Here is a 17056-nt window from a genome sequence, read left to right as displayed (position 1 = left end):
TCTTCCTATTGTTGTTTTTATATTTCATAGTGTGGGGCATGTAGCAAGAATAGGCAGCACTCCCATGTGGACAGCAACAGAGTTGGGAATTACGGCCAGGAAATCTCGCTGTCAGAGGGTGTCGGCAGCAATCAATGAATCCAGCTTGTGTACTGTATCTTAGAGATGCAGCGTACATAAGGAAGCGAGCTGAGTGTTTTTTTATTTTCCGTCCAGCTCCGCTGTTTCTATACAACACACAGGCTCTGCAGGTTGGCTGCTTGCCTCAGTTTTAGCTGGAGAAGGAACCTTTTTATTTGGCACAGTAATGTTACATTATATGGCTAGGATCTTAAGAGTTTTCCTTGCCAGCAGATGAGAAAATCATCTCTGAAACTACAACTGCATGTCTGATGGGATCAAAGCATTTCCCACTGGCTTCCACCCTGCCATGATACAGCATTCATAATCTTCCAGGGGAATTTTCACACCATGATTTCCATTAAAAATCGGTGGTTCCAGGAGGAGTCTGGTGGGTTTAGTAATCCGCTGATGTCTTGTATCTGTTAGATCCATTCAGATCAGCGGGCGTGCATTATGCTCTGTAGAACATGCACCCACTGGTGTGCATTGTGTAGGGGCATTACGCGGTTTACCTTTTTATCTTGTTTTTAAACTTTATTGAAATGTCACAAAATATTTTATTATTTCTAAGCCCGCAGAGCGTTGGAATGCAGTGTAGTGCGTCACAGTGCTCTGTATAATAACGTAACCTATAGAACTTTTTTTTTTGTAAAAGTTTGCTTTGACTACGCGTTTAGACTGCACTGGGCAATGGGGCTGGTGTGAATAAACTCTTAAGGTCTTTAGCAGAGAGATGATCTGGCCAGAGCCTTCTGCCATGCAGTTCTGTGTGCTTTCCCTACCTTGAAAATCCTCCACTGCTCTTGTATTCCCAATAATATCAAGAGAATGGGCCTCCCTGGTAATGGCTCGGGCAGCTGTGCAATCCTGCAAGCGCATAGATCCGACTATGAAATTGAGTGACACTGCAGGGTTAAACCACCTAAATCAGAAATCCCGTTTTTTGGGTGGACTGATGAAGAAAAACATGGAGCGTTCCATTGCTGACTTTTCATTCTGCAAAGTTCAAGTTGCTTGGCTGTCCTGCTGACCCTCAGACTTCATTACTGTAAATCGCTGATCTGGAACAAGTATGCAGATAAACATATTTGACCACCTTCCTTTGCATACTGACCATGGGGTCTAAAAATGCTACTTGCCTGGCTGTTTAGAACTTCTGAAACATATAGAAAAACAGGGAGGGAGCACCGACCTTATGCATTACCAAAGATAAAATGTATTCAAATAATAAAGGCAAGAGTCATACTCGCTAACAAACGTTTAAAAAGGCTTAACCATAGCTCCACCATCTGGTTCCTCCTTATACCCGGTCCAGGTTGCAGAAGATACAGTTCCGATTTTGTGGAGCTATGTTGAGCCTTTTTGAACATTTGTTAGTGAGTATGACTCTTGCTTTTATTATTTGAATAAATTTTATCTTTGGTAATGCACAAGGTCGGTGCGCCCTCCCTGTTTTTCTATAAGTTTCAGCTCTAAGGACACCCATTGTTCTGAGGAGGGCAGCAAGACCTATGACTTTTCCTATTCTACCCAAAGGGTTGGCTACACCACTTACATATGGACTAAGCTCCTGTTTTGTGTTGTTTAGAACTTCTGACCAGGCCCCTTCCTTCTCCTACATCTCTCCATCGGCCAGTGAGGCTGCTGAACAACTTCCTTGGTCCATTGTGGCGCACAGGAGGGGGCGGGACAGAGCTTCACTACTAAAAGTGTAACAATGGCCCAACAAAAGTCCCATAGAAGCTCCAGCACCATTATGTTCATTATTTTTCTCCTGAATGTTAATTTATGCTCACTGGCCACTTTCTTAGGTACACCTTGCTAGTTCCAGGTTGGACCCTCTTTTGCCTTCATAACTGTCTTAATTCTTTGTGGCATAGATTCAACAGGGTGTTGGAAACATTCCTCAGAGATTTTGGTCCATATTGACATGATAGCATCACACAGTTCCTGCAGATCTGTCAGCTGCACATCCATGATGCGAATCTCCTGTTCCACCACATCCCAAAGGTGCTCTATTGGATTGAGATCTGGTGACTGTGGAGGCCATTGGAGTACAGTGATCTCATTGTCATGTTCAAGAAGCCAGTGGTGAGATGATTTGAGCTTTGTGACATGGTGCATTATCTTGCTGGAAGGAGCCATCAGAAGATGGGTACACTGTAGTCATAAAGGGATGGACATGGTCAGCAAGAATACTTAGGTGGGCCTTGGCCTTTAAACAATGGTCAATTGGTACTAAGGGGCCCAAAGTGTGCCAAGAAAATATCCAACAACCCATTACACCATCAGCCTGAACCATTGATGCAAGGCAGGATGGATCCATGTTTTCATGCGGTTTACGCCAAATTCTGACCCTACCATCTGAATGTCGCAGCTGAAATCGATACTCCTCAGACCAGGCAACGTTTTTCCAATCTTCTATTGTCCAATTTTGGTGATCCTGTGCAAATTATAGCCTCAGTTTCCTGTTCTTAGCTGACAGGAGTGTTACCCGGTGTGGTTTTCTGTGGCTGTAGCCCATCTGCTTCAAGGTTCGATGTGTTGTGCGTTCAGAGATGGTATACTGTATACCTTAGAGTGAATGAGAGAGTGAAGAAGGATTAGAACCCCAGACAGTTTTTACTGCTGTCTGTGTCCCCGTTAAGGAGATCCCCACTCTATATTTGTCCTGTTTACCATTATCATTGAAAGTGAAAGTAAAAGAAAACCCCAAATTTTGGGTTGTCCCCAGAAAAGGAATTGAAGGGAAATCTTCCATTGGGGACACTAGTTCTGGTAACCTGGGGGTCCTCAAGGAATTCCCTTAATTTGCAGGGATTTCTTCTCACTTCCTGTTTGGCTATGAAGCAGCAAGTAAAGGGAAATCTCCGCAATGGGACACAGATGGCGAAAAATAAATCTGACAGGAGTTATAACCTTCCCTTTCTATAGGCAAAATGAAAAAAAAAATTTGCCTAAAGTTCAACTTTTAAAGTGGTTGTAAACCCCGTTACACCACTTGTACCTACAGGTAAGCCTATAATAAGGTTTACCTGTAGGTACTGAAAATATCTCCTAAACCTGCACGGTTTAGGAGATATTTACCGCATATGCTTGCGCTGACATCATCGGCGCATGCACATTGAAGAAATGGCTCGCTCGTGCCGTTTCTTCAGCAGCCGTGCCGTGACCGGCGGCTCCCGCACACAAGCGATGTAATTGCGACTCCAGTCAATCACAGTGCTGGAGCCCGCAAACCCGGAAATGACTCCGGGAGACGTCACCGGTCACAGCGGTGTACGCGGAGCGCTGCAACAGCGTCAATCTAAGGTAGGTATTTTATAATGAGCTAATATGCGATGCATACTAGCTCATTATGCCTTTGTTTTACAGGGTTTGTTTTTATTTTTTTATTTTTTTTTTTCTGTGGGTTTACAACCACTTTAAATCCCCTTTCTTTCCCATTCTGATGCTCGGTTTGAACTTCAGCAAGTCATTTTCACCACATCTAGATGCCAAAATGCAATTGAGTTGCTGCCATGTGATTGGCTGATTAGCAATTAGCAAAGTAATTGAACAGGTATACCTAATAAAGTGGCCGGTGAGTGTATATTCCTCTGTTATTTATTATTATAGCAGCCTTAAAAGTACATTACTTTTTTTCCTCTATTCATTGGAAGACACAGTTCTGCTTTAGATAATCACTGACTGGGTATAGCGCCACCTGCAGGAGTAGGATGCTGGGTGCAATTAAATTACAACTTTATTACATGCATAGCAGTGTATATAAGAAAAAAAGTATTTATGCAATTGGGCAGCAGCAAGCCAGAGGTGCTGCTGCCCAATTGCATGAATGCAGAGAAAAGAATGTTACAATGAGTACAAGACAATTTTGGGAGTTCCTCTTTAAAGCAAGTGAGTGAAATCCAGTCTCTGGGAGCGTGAACTTGTGAGCTTTCTGGTAACGGATGAGGCTGGCTCCTGGCAGACCGGCAGCTGTGCTAGCCTTGTACTTATATGGGGCAGCTGCAGAGCCAGCTGTCGTGTGCTGTGAATCATACGCCAATAGATGCTGTAAATAGACCTGAGTGTAGTAATCTAATACCTACCAGCTTTTGCATCTTACAGAGGGACTTGAGATCCCCCCCCCCCCCCCCCCCCAAACCCAGCCACTGTTAAAGTTCCATTTAAAAGACAGTTTGCCCTCTAAACAAAAACTGCAGAAAATGATTTGGCTTATTAAATAAAACCCGCCTCTTTCTTCTCATTAATCACTCTCCTTAATTCAGCCAGTTTTTTTTTTTTTTTTGCGTTCTGCTGTTGTTGTTTAACTCTATCAAGGGATCCATTGAAGAGATAGATTGGTGAGCGGGAGCAGTACTCTCGAACAGAACTGGCAATCATTAGCAGCGTTTAGTACAGTAATGTGAATTCAGGAGCCATTAACAGTCTTGTAATAGAATTAATGGGCCATCCTGCTTTTTAGGAGCTTATCAGTAGAGACTGGCAGTACACTATGAACATGTGGGGAGATATAAAAGGGCCATATGCAGTATATGAAGTTCTAAAATGAACAGACACTGAGGCGGTGGGATTGCAGGGCCGTCAACAAAGTTTTAGCCATAAGTTTTCCAGCCAAGGACCATTTCTGTGCCATGGGGATTGCTGGATAATTTAAGGATAAAGGTTCCAAGCCGTGCAGCAATTTAGAATGAAGACTGTAATGGACGCCATTTTAACAGAGATGGTTACTGTCACTTAGTGGATAGTCTACTGACCTGTCGGCTTTATTCATTTTTATTATATGGATTAACTATTGTAGAAGATGAGACTTCAACAGCATGTGGTGGTGATGGAGGGGCAGAGTCAGGAACTCTGATGGAACAATACAATATTATCGCTTAAAGTGAAACCACACTGCATCTGGGCACCACAAACTTTTTAAAATAATTTTAATATTTTATATTATGCATATGCCATCTTGTAGAATCTATTGTTTTTACTTCCTCAGGTTTCCTCCTTGGGAAGTTTTCTGTAGAGACTTTTTTTTTTATATTCTTTGCCTGGATCCAGGAAATTAGGGCAATTAGATTTATAGATTATGGCTGATGTTGAGGCAATTGAAAATGTGTGGTGTTTTATGTATGGCTTATTTTTTTGCTAACTTCTTATAAAGGTCCACTAGTGTAGTCCCTGAAGAAGAGCAAAGTCTCGAAACATGTTGGACTCTGGGCAGGCGAATTTGAGGGCAATCAGATTCTATGCCTTCCTTTAGGGCAGGGTTTGACCAGTGATGTCATTATGTATAACATCAATTTTATAATGATTCTAAAACATTTTTATGCATGTACCAGCCTTTTTCAACCAGAGTGCCTTGAGGTTTCTTCAGGGGTGCCTTGGCAAAATGCCTAAAAATTGCCCCAAAATGTTATACAAGCCAGCAGGTGGATCAAGCCTGCCTTTTAGTTACACAACGCCACGTGTTTTCATTGTGGATCATTTCAACTTTCCAGCCACCGGCATCCTAACAACCAGTGATGTCCTCAGTGTTGATACGAAGCGTGTTGATCACCCGCACAGCATCCTTGTTTGACCCTCCCCTGCCCCTCTCCATCAACACTGGGGTCACATTAGCTAAGTGATGTAGAGAAACTGAGGGAGAGGAGAAACACTGGAATACTAGTCGATACTAGTAAAAGTGTATTTTCTTTGGAAGAATAAATCTCTTCTAATGTTGGGTGTCCTAAGTGTGTCAATCCTGCCGCATTATGTAAAATTATCAGAATACTTTTTTACATCTTAGAATGGGGTGCCTTGAGATTGTCCATAATTTTAAAGAGGGCCTTGACTGAAAAAAAGGTTGAGAAACAGTGGTATGTACATTTAATGGCTTGAATGTGTTTTTTTTTTTTTTATCTGTGCTGTTTTAATAGTTTTGTATGATGATCTTTTACACAAATATGTTGTGGTGTACCCTCAAGGCCCGTGCCACCCGCGTGACCGTTTGTGGTTCTCTATACTGTCCAATTTTGTTTTATTAATTCACTTAGTGGCTAGGTCTACTGCCCTATCAGCTTTATTCTTTTTTTATTATTATATGGATTAACTATTATGGAAGATGCAGTAAGGGTAATGAGACTTCTAGAGCATGTGGTGGTGATGGAGGGGCTGAGTCAGGAACTCTGGTGGAACAATACAATATTACAACTTAAAGTGGAACTACACTGAATCTGAGCACCAAAAACACTTTTTTTTTTTTAAATACTTAATTTTAATATTTTATATTATTCATGTGCCATCTTGTAGAGTCTATTGTTTTACTTCCTCAGTGATGTGATCTTTCCTTCTCAGGAAGTTTTCTGTAAGGACTACTGTACTTTTAATTCTTTGCCTGAATCCAGGGATGTGTCATAGGGCAATTTGATTGGGAGAACACAGGGCAGAACTGGGAGAAGCTATGCTGTTCTGTGCATTGATGATCTCTGCCCCTTACAAATGTTGGAGTGTAATGACCTATCAAGAGGGAGGAGTTGATAGCCTATGATCTGACTTGTGCAGCCAGCAGAGATTAAGCCAAGAGGTCAGAGAATCCTAGGTCCTGCTAATATGACTGCTCAGCACTGGGAAAACCGATTGAGAAAGCCACAAGGCATGTTGTTTTGCAAGCATACACGCATTAACTATTTTTGAACTTCAGTATGATGATTTATTATAAAAAAAAATTAAAAAAATTGAATTCTGCTTTAAAGAAAATAGAAACACACGTTAATATATGGCTTTTTGTCTTTTTTTTCCTGAAGGTACTAGAAGATAATGACTATGGCCGGGCAGTGGACTGGTGGGGTTTAGGTGTGGTCATGTATGAAATGATGTGCGGTCGCCTCCCCTTTTACAACCAGGACCATGAAAAACTCTTTGAACTTATTCTTATGGAAGAAATTAGATTCCCTCGCACTTTATTACCTGAAGCAAAATCTTTGCTATCGGGTTTGCTGAAGAAAGATCCAAAACAAAGGTAAGACCTGAAGGCGCCGGGTTAAGTCTTTTCAAGGTAATCGAAGACTGAAATATGGAAACCGTTATCACACCTACCAGTCCCTGAAGCAGTCATCATTATCCTTGCTTTCTGCTGGGCGCAATGATATAATATACACATACACGTTCTGTGACAGAAGGATGAAGATAACAGACCTGGAGCTCACACTTTCGGAAACATGTCGCCATTGGCAGTACCAATATTTTTATCTTCGGAATCCATTTGGCTTCTTATACTATTCAACTAAAAACATGAATTTATAATACTGTCTGATGTATTGTTTCATGTGAATAGGTTTACAAAAAATAGAGAATTCAGTGCAAACCCAACACTCATTTCTCCTGTACCATTTGTGACCTACAGACTGTACTAAGAACCATAAGATTTTTTTTCCTATTCATCTGGTTTACAATCTATAAAATACAGTTATTTTTCATCTTCACAGCCTTCGCCTTCTCCACACCAAAAAAAAAAAAAAAAGAAAAATGAATCAAATTAAGTCACAACTCTATATTTGTGTTCAGATCAGTGTCCTGGAATGCAGTGGAGACTCATTGGTACCCTGCAGAATTATCTTGTGGAGGGTTTCCTTTGAGGGCAGACCCATTCATTTAAAAAGTGATATAGAAAAATAGATGGATAGTTTTCTCATGGTGATGGTGAACCATTGGTCCATTTGCTTTAATTAAAAAAGGTAGATGGATACATAAACACTGTATAAACATCACACATTTACTAAAACTTGCATACAATTTTTTTTTTTTGGAAAACAGAAATTGCCATCAGACAGTTGGCAGTCTGTGGCAATCTTGGCATTTGCTGGCTGTTCACCAGCTCTGCATAGCAACATCCAGTGAAATATGACCACTCCGCTGTTTACTTTGCTTGTTAGTTCAGGCTTATTGCTCCTGGTAGCAGTTATGTTTCAGACCATTTAGATATCTTCTGGAGTTTGAACAAGGTCGGGAGTAGGTAAAACACAAAGTAAGCACCAGTGCTGTTGTATTTCTTTGGACTTGTATACAGCTGGGCTTTTAGCTTTGACATCATCTAGTTGCTCAGCACCCCATCCCAATTTTCATTCCTACCGGACAGGATCCTTTTGGTCCCATCATTTTTCAGTTCGGAGCTTTTTTCTCTAGACCAGGGGTCTCCAATCTTTCTAAATATAGGGCCAGTTTACTGTCCTTTAGACTTTTTTGGGGGGGGGGGGCAGACTGGTCAGTGGTGGTAAACAAAGCTTTGGTTAAGGTGGTAAAGTTATCATAATAATATTGCTATATTTTTTATATAAAGCACATCTGCCATCACCTAAAGCAGGGGTCTCCAAACTTTCTAAACTGTCCTGACTTTGAGGGGGCCGGACTGTGGCCAGTGTGAGTAGAAAATGCCCTGACATCAATAGGGAGTAAACAATGCTCCATCATTGGTATCATTGGGAGGAATAGTGCCCCATTATTGGTATTGGTAGGAGGAATAGTGCCCCCACTGATTTTGATTGGAGGAATAGTGCCCCATTGTTGGTATCAGGGGAAGTAATAGTGCCGCATCATTGGTGTCAGTGGGAGAAATGGTACCCTGTCAGTGGAAGAAATAGTGTCCCATTGTAGGTGTCAGTGGAAGGCATAATGACCCATCATTGGTGTCATTGGGAGGAATAGTGCCCCATTGTTGGTATCGGCTACAGGTATTACTCCCCACTGTTGGTGTCAGTGGAAGAAGTAATGCCTTGTATCTGTGGGAAGAATAATGTCCCAAGGGCCAGCTAAAGGCAAACAAAGAGCTGCAGTTTGGAGACCACGGACCTAAAGCAAGGAAGCTAAACTGAGTGGTGCACAGAAAACACCCTACAGATGCTTACACAGACACACTGCTGCTCCCCTGGGAAAACCCAAAGCCTAGGGTGCTCTTATAATACAGACTTAGACTTCTTTACAATAGTTTGTGTTCCAATCTGCACCCCACCTCCTACATTTCGCTATTGGTCTCTTAGAGAAATAGGCAACCCTTGTGTGGAAGGCTGGATTTGACTCTCTAGGCAGATGAGAGGAGCTTAGACCACAGGTGCAGAGATCCCACTTAGGAGACCTTGAGAAATCGAAGAAAGTCGGGGTGATTCAACTGGCCAGGATCTGTCCAACTAATAGAACAGCATTGGGTGTACTGGCCCTTTATATTAGGAGTCATTTCAATTGGTTGCATACATAAAAGCAGAACGGAGTATGTATTTGCAGTGGATTTAACACTTTTCTTCACACATGCAGGTTAGGTGGCGGCCCTGATGATGCAAAAGAAATCATGCAACACAAATTTTTTGCAGGAATCGTATGGCAGGACGTTTATGAGAAAAAGGTAATGGCAGCTTCTTGATTCATGTTTTATTGCTGTAAGAATATCCCAGATTTTAATTGTTCCAAATCTATTTTAATCTGAATTACTCCACCACTTTTGAACTTGATTGGTTGCTGTTGAGCAATACAGGTTGTACATACTGAAGACAAGTAAGGCCTAATGAGCATATTTTTTAGATATTACAGTAAAATGCTTATAGACCGTTGCATTTGCAACCATGGGTTTACATTTCTAGAAAAAAAATCTTTTTTAGCAGTGACAAAGCTGGCGTGGTACAACTGCTTTATGCTGCAGCATAACTTCCCCCAACCCTTCCTAGTCTGCCCCCCTACTCCAGAGTAAAGAAAAGCACAGCTGTTGCCGATTATGGCAGCTGTGTTGGCACACTATTGCTTGGCAAGGGGTGGGGCATCCTGGCACAATCTGCAGAGCCCAGCAGCTTGCGCACACTGGATTCCAGGAGCCAAGATGGTGCAGAAGGCCTCAAATTGATTTTACTATATGAACCAATGTCCTGCCAAAGAGAAATGGAGTGTCCTGTCTGTGTGAAAGGGGGGAGGGGTGGCAATCTGTCAGCATTATAAATAACCACTTTGTCATAGAACTGCTCTATTCCCATCATGTTTGTGGTTCAGCGATAAATGAATGCCCTTTGCAGTTCTAAGGACCTCCTATTAATATTTAATGTGCTCCGTTGTTTCCAGACTTAGATTTTATCTGGGCTGGTGGATTCTGCATAGATGTCGTCTGTTTTATAGACTATTTCAGCAAAGTGAGGGAAGGTTTTTTTTTTTTTTTTTTTTTTTTGCCTAAACATCTAAAAAATGATTTCTGACATTTGAGTGTTTCAGTTCACGTACATAGTGATTGGAGATGCTGCACGTTTGGTAATCGAACGTTGCTGCTTCTCTACCCTCTGCTGACTCAGATTTGAATGCGGATCGCTGTCCCCTGAGCGTGGTGGAGTGTGGCCAACCTTGGAAAGAAAAGAAAAAAGCTGCTTACAGCATTCTTGTAGTTGATCACTCTACTCCCACCCTCATGTCATAGGGAAAAATTATCCTTATTTGTATCCGTGTATGGAAAAGACGCACTATATAAAAATGGCACTGCCTTGAAGACATGTCTGCATGTAAGTCATCCTTCTATTCTCTGTTCTGGGGTTGGCAGAGTATAGTTTGTATAGAGATCATTGTTCTCCATACAGCTCTGCTTTTTTTTTTTTTTTTCTGCTCCCAAGACCACTAAATGAGAAGATATCAGAGAAAAGACTGCTGGTTTCCTCCATCACTTCTCTGATCTGTCTCTATGCCTTGTGGCTTTGGGGAGAAGTATCACATTACCTTCTTGCCGGACACTTTATTAGGTACACCTTGCTAGTACCGGGTTGGACCCCCTTTGCCTTCAGAGTCGCCGTAATTCTTCATGGCATAGATTCACCAAGGTGTTGGAAACATTCCCCAGAAATTTTGGTCCATATTGACATGATGGCATCCCGCAGTTGCTGCAGATTTGTCGGCTGAACATTTCCTGTTCCACCACATCCCAAAGATGCTCTATTGGATGAGATCTGGTGACTGTGGAGGCCATTGGAGTACAGTGATCTCATTGTCATGTTCAAGAAACCAGTGGTCAGATGATTTGATCTTTGTGACATGGGGCATTATCCTGCTGGAAGGAGCCATCAGAAGATGTGTACATTGTAGTCATAAAGGGATGGACATGGTCAGCAATAATACTCAGGTAGGCCGTGGCATTTAAACGATGCTCAGTTGGTACTAAGGAGCCCAAAGTGTGCCAAGAAAATATCCCCCCCACCATTACACCACCATCAGCCTGAACCATTGATACAAGGCAGGATGGATCCATGCTTTCATGTTGTTCATGTCAAATTCTGACCCTACCATCTGAATGTCACAGCTAAATTTGAGATTCCTCAGACCAGGAAATGTTTTTCCAGTCTTCTATTGTCCGATTTTGGTGATCCTGTGCAAATTGTAGCCTCAGTTTCCTGTTCTTAGTTGACAAGAGTGGTACCCGGTATGGTCTTCTGCTGCTGTAGCCCATCTGCTGCAAGGTTCGATGTGTTGTGCGTTTAGAGATGGTATTCTGCATACTTTGGTTGTATTGAGTGGCTATTTGAGTTACTGTTGCCTTTCTATCATCTCGAACCAGTCTGCCCATTCTTCTCTGACATCAGGAAGGCATTTTCCTCCACACAACTGTTTTGGACCATTCTCTGTAAACCCTAGAGATGGTTGCTTGTGAAAATCCCAGTAGATCAGCAGTTTTTGAAACACTCGGACCAGCCTGTCTGGCACCAACAACCATACCACGTTCAAAGTCCATTAAATCCCCTTTCTTCCCCACGTCTAGATGGTTAAATGAATTGAGTTGATGTCATCTGATTGGCCGATTTAGCAATTTGTGTTAGCAAGCATTGAACAGGTGTACCTAATAAAGTGGCCAGAGAGTGTATATGTAATGCTCTTTTTGGTGCCTAATCCCTTTCCCCTACCTTTTTGTGTACAAGCCCTAATTCACACATAGGGGGAGATTTATTAAAACTTGAGCGCTCAGAATCTGGTGCAGCTGTGTGTTATAGCTAATCTGCTTCCAATTTCAGCTTTGTTCAATTAAAGTAGAACTATAGGCAAACTTATTTTTTTCATTTTGGATAGGCCAAGGGAGGGTTATAACCCCTGTCAGGTTTTTTTCACCATCCATGTCCTATTGGGGGGATTTCCCTTCACTTCCTGTCCCATAGCTAAACAGCAAGTGAGAGGAAATTCCTGCAAATTAAAGTAATTCCTTGGGGAACCCCAGGTAACTATAACTAGTGTCCCCACTGGAAGATTTCACTTTTATTACTTTTCTGGGGGCGATCCAAAATTTGGGATTTTCTTTTACTTTTTCGATGACGATGGTAAACCAGAAAAATGGAGAGGGTGAATCTCCTTAACGGGGACACAGACTGCAATAAAAACTGAGAGGGGTTCTAATCCCTCTATCCAAAGTTCTAAAAAAAAAGTTTTGCCTTTAGTTATACTTTAACCACTTGCCGACCGCTGCATGCCGATATATGTTGGCACAATGGCAGCGGTGGGTAAATGGGCGTACCTGTACATCCCCTTTAATTGGCGGGGCTAGCAGGCGCGCGCCCGCCGCGTAACCGTGCCTGCGGGACCCGCGGGCTTGATGTCCACCAGTCTCCCAGCGATCGTGTCACGGAGCCATAGAACGGGGAGATGCCTATGTAAATAAGGCATTTCCCCATTCTGCCTTGTAACATGACAGAGATCACTGTCATGTCAGTGGTAGCCCATCCCCCCCGCACAGTTAGAATCACTCCCTAGGACACACTTAACCCCTTGATCGCCCCCTAGTGTTTAACCCCTTCCCTGCCAGTGTCATTTACACAGTAATCAATGCATTTTTATAGCACTGATCGCTGTATAAATGACAATGGTGTCAAAAGTGTCTGATGTGTCTGCCATAATGTCGCAGTCACGATAAAAATCGCAGATCGCTGCCCTTACTAATAATAAAAAAAAAAATAATAAAACTATCCCCTATTTTGTAGACGCTATAACGTTTGCGCAAACCAATCAATATACGCTTATTGCGAGATTTTTTTTTTTACCAAAATATGTAGAATACATATCGGCCTAAACTGAGGAAAAAAATTGGTTTTTTTTAAATATTTTTGGGGCATATTTATTATAGCAAAAAGTCAAAAAATATTGCTTTTTTTTCAAATTTGTCGTTTTTTTTTTCTTTATAGCGCAAATAATAGAAACTGCAGAGGTGATCAAATACCACCAAAAGAAAGCTCTATTTGTGGGAAAAAAAGGATGTCAATTTTGTTTGAGTGCAACGTCGCACGACCGCACAATTGTCAGTTAAAGCACCGCAGTGCCATATCGCAAAAAGTGCTCTGGTCAGGAAGGGGGTAAAATCTTCCAGGGCTGAAGCGGTTAAGCTTTGACAATAAAACCTGGAAGCTGATTGGTTTCCATGCAGAGCTGCCCCAGATTTTGCACACTCCAATTTTAGTAGATCTCCCCCATAGTCTTGGCTCATACATACTTGGGACAGAAGTGCACCCATTTTTTAGACTTGTCTCCATCATGCCTGCTTTCTCCACTCTCTCCCATTTTTCAAACAGTAGCAAGCCAGTGCATTGCCCAGCATTTTATGTAAACAACCATTTCACTTAAACACAACCAGTCACGATTGGGTTTATAGAAAATCTGCTAAAATCTCCTTTTGAAAATACAAGTTGTTTCAACCCAAAAGCTTCAGCACATTCTGAGTCACTGACCCAGAACAAGTGGGCATATAGAAACATCTGACATTCCTTTGACGTTACTAGCTGCATGCTTTGTTCTAGGTCAGGAATTTCGGAAAGTACTAGGGTATCCACAGCTGGGAAGCAGGCATTTTCAGAGTAGCTCTGAAAAAATATATTACGTAAGATGGCTAATGTAAATCTTATGCCGTGTACACACGGTCGGAATTTCCGTCAGAAAAAGTCAGATGGGAGCTTTTCATCGTATATGCTGACCGTGTGTATGCCCCATCGGACTTTTTCCGTCGAAAATTCAGACAGACTTGGATAGAGAACATGTTCTATATTTTTCCGACGGAACAAATTACTATCGAAAAAAACGCTCGTCTGTATGCTGTTCAGAAAAGGCGACCAACTCGCCTAGGAGGGAGGAAAGAGCCGTGCCACATCCAATAAATCAGTAACATAAAACAACGGGTTCCCCTAAGTGGACTTTCCCGGCACTTGCACAGAGGTAGAAAGAATATAGGAGTATAGTGTCTACACTCCTATATTCTTTCTACCTCTGTGCAAGTGCCGGGAAAGTCCACTTAGGGGAACCCGTTGTTTTATGTCTGTATGCTGTTCCGACAAGATTAGCAGAAGGAGCCCAAAGGTTGGAGCACTGGCTATTGAACTTCCTTTTTCTAGTGCCGTTGTACGCGTTGTACGTCACCACGTTCTTGACGGTCGGAATTTGGTGTGACTGTGTGTATGCAAGACAGCTTGAGCGGAATTCCGTCGGAATCACCTTCAGAGTTTATTCCGACAGCAAAACCGGTCGTGTGTACAGGGCATTAGAAACTTCAGCACTTTTATACTTGATTATTGAGATTCTTGCATGATCCCTGTGTTAACTGGTCGTCTTTAAAAGCGTATATTGACCACAGCTCATCAAGTGTCAGGTTTGAGCAGAAGGACCCTATTCTGACACTTGTGGATACAAGCCCTGGGCTGGTAATTATACTATTAAACATATATATATTATATTATATTTTTATGGTCACATCCATGAACTCTAACATGTAAATTTTGTCACAGCGCCTCAATCCTCTGAAGATGACCCAACGGGGTCGAAACGCGTCAGGCTTATCACCCTATTATAGCGCTTGATAATTGTATAAACTTGTGCCAGCTTCATTTGTGTTATCTGCTGTAGCACAGCTCTTATTTTAACCATTACGGTTAAGTCCCACTAATTAAAAAACCCTTTCAAGTAACAACTCATTATTTTCATAATTTTTTGCTGCTTTAAAGCCCCACGGGGGATATCTTCTTTTTCTTTTTGACAAGCCCTGGGCCTTTTGTACATGAAGTGCTGATGTCCAGATTACTTTTAAACATATACCTTACCATATATACTGTATATTATTAATCATGTGTTCCATCTTCAGCTTGTACCACCATTTAAACCACAAGTCACATCGGAGACAGATACAAGGTATTTTGATGAAGAATTCACGGCGCAGATGATTACCATTACACCGCCAGACCAAGGTATGGAAGGACTTTTTTATCAGTTTTGCTGTGTGTGTGTGTGTGTGTGTGTGTGTATATAGGTAGGTTTGTAAAATGCCGGTATGAAAATTTTAAAATCGCATCGAAATGTAAGGAATGACCGATTTAAAGTAGATGGCGCATTGGCATTGGAGAGAAGAGCAAACAGATGACCTTATCGGTGTGCAGCTGCTCATCATTATCCAGTCTGCAGGTTGGAGTTTGTCCTGGACCAAGCTGTGCTGCCACTGCTTTTCTATTGCTACTGCTTGGCTTTGATGCTAACAATTCTTTTGGTGGGTAAGACCGTTCATAGATATGTATTTTTACAGTGTATTTGTCCAGAATTCAACCTTACCTAGGGTTTGTAGGGAAATTTCAAGCATAGCATACTTTGAAAATATAGACCTGCTTGTAAAATCTGCAGAAGCTAATGAGTTACTTTGAGTTTATTTAAAGACTAAAGCTTGTAAAACAGCAATAGTGACACCAACAGGCATTAGCCGTGTATTTCATACATTATATCAAAAGTATAACCACATATTCATAATGCGCCTCCCTACACAGAATAAATGTAAGCAGTTACAACTTAAAGGAACTGTAGTCATTACAACTGGATTGCATGCAGTTACCCTCTCTTTGCCAGCATGCCGCACTATGCAAGCAGTACTGAAAGAATTATAAAAACAGAGGGGTTGGGGCTGTGTCCCTCAATGGACGCCAAGGAATTTGTTAAATACAAAAGTCATCTTCTCTTTCTCATCAGTTGTGTTATCCAAAAGCAGTCCAACTGAGTGATGGGCAACACTGCAAATAAACGCCATAAGGCCCAAGAAACAACAGAGAACTAGGGACTGCATGCAAGCACTAAAGGACCTTGTGCCCAAAGCTGATAGTGGAACGAGAAGCTGGTAAACTCTTGCAGAGTCCATCCAAAATTTCAAAACGGGCATCTATCTTCTAAAAGAATCAGTGACGGAGAGACTTACAGCCTGAACTACATCCAGAATATGGAGGAAAATTTTCCTTTTGGTGAAGTCCGATGGAGAGGACAGTAGAACAATGTTAAGGTTAAGGGCACAAATAACCTTAAGCAAGAAGGAAGTCCCGGACCTGAACACCACCTTGATCCCTATGCATAACAAGAAAGGGTTCCTTGCAAGATAATAAGGCTGCCTGTTCAGATACTCAACCTTGCAGAAGTGAAGGCTTCAAGAAGCACTACGTCATGGGTGAGAGTAGCAAGAGGCATAGATCAGAGTGTACTAAATCCACAGAGCTACCAGAACAATCTACTGCTTCTGCTAGAACACCCCTATACCTGGAGACAAACCTGTCCACGTTGTGGAATCTTGAGGCCAAGAGGTCCACATACAGTTTCCCCCTACCTGCGACACCTCAAGGTGGTAGGAAGCACTTCCCCAGATAAATGTGCTGCCTGACAATTTTCTAGAATGTACATGGCTGACAAAGCTGGAATGTGAAGTTTTGCCCATGACAGGATCCGATCTACCTCTCTTGCATTAACAATACTTCTGATTCCTCCCTGATTAATCTAGGACTCTCTATCAAAAGATAAAAAGTCAGACAGCTACTAGACTGGAGAGCCTCAATCTGAGACTGGAGTGTCTGAAGTTTCTCCACTTGAAAGAACACTCTGGTCTGCGCTTTTGTCCAGGACTAGACCCAGATACTCCAAATGAATGGTGTTCCAGTGACTATTTCTGCTGTGACAC

At 42.0% G+C, this 17056-nt stretch overlaps 1 protein-coding gene across 3 annotated transcripts in view; it reads left to right on the top strand.

Moving 5' to 3' along the window:
- The window catches only part of AKT1 (AKT serine/threonine kinase 1), a 224665-nt gene that overhangs the window by 199095 nt on the left and 8514 nt on the right, over positions 1-17056 (top strand). For all 3 annotated transcript variants that reach the window (XM_073609535.1, XM_073609534.1, XM_073609532.1), the window contains 3 exons: positions 6906-7120; positions 9406-9493; positions 15218-15320. In XM_073609535.1, coding sequence (XP_073465636.1) covers positions 6906-7120; positions 9406-9493; positions 15218-15320 — 406 coding nt within the window. The remainder of the gene's footprint in view (positions 1-6905; positions 7121-9405; positions 9494-15217; positions 15321-17056) is intronic.

The sequence above is a fragment of the Aquarana catesbeiana genome, linkage group LG13, assembly GCF_042186555.1.
Source record: "Aquarana catesbeiana isolate 2022-GZ linkage group LG13, ASM4218655v1, whole genome shotgun sequence".
Taxonomy (NCBI): Eukaryota; Metazoa; Chordata; class Amphibia; order Anura; family Ranidae; genus Aquarana; species Aquarana catesbeiana.
Note: the sequence above shows the minus strand (reverse complement) of the source record. Positions and strands in the feature narration are given on the sequence as shown.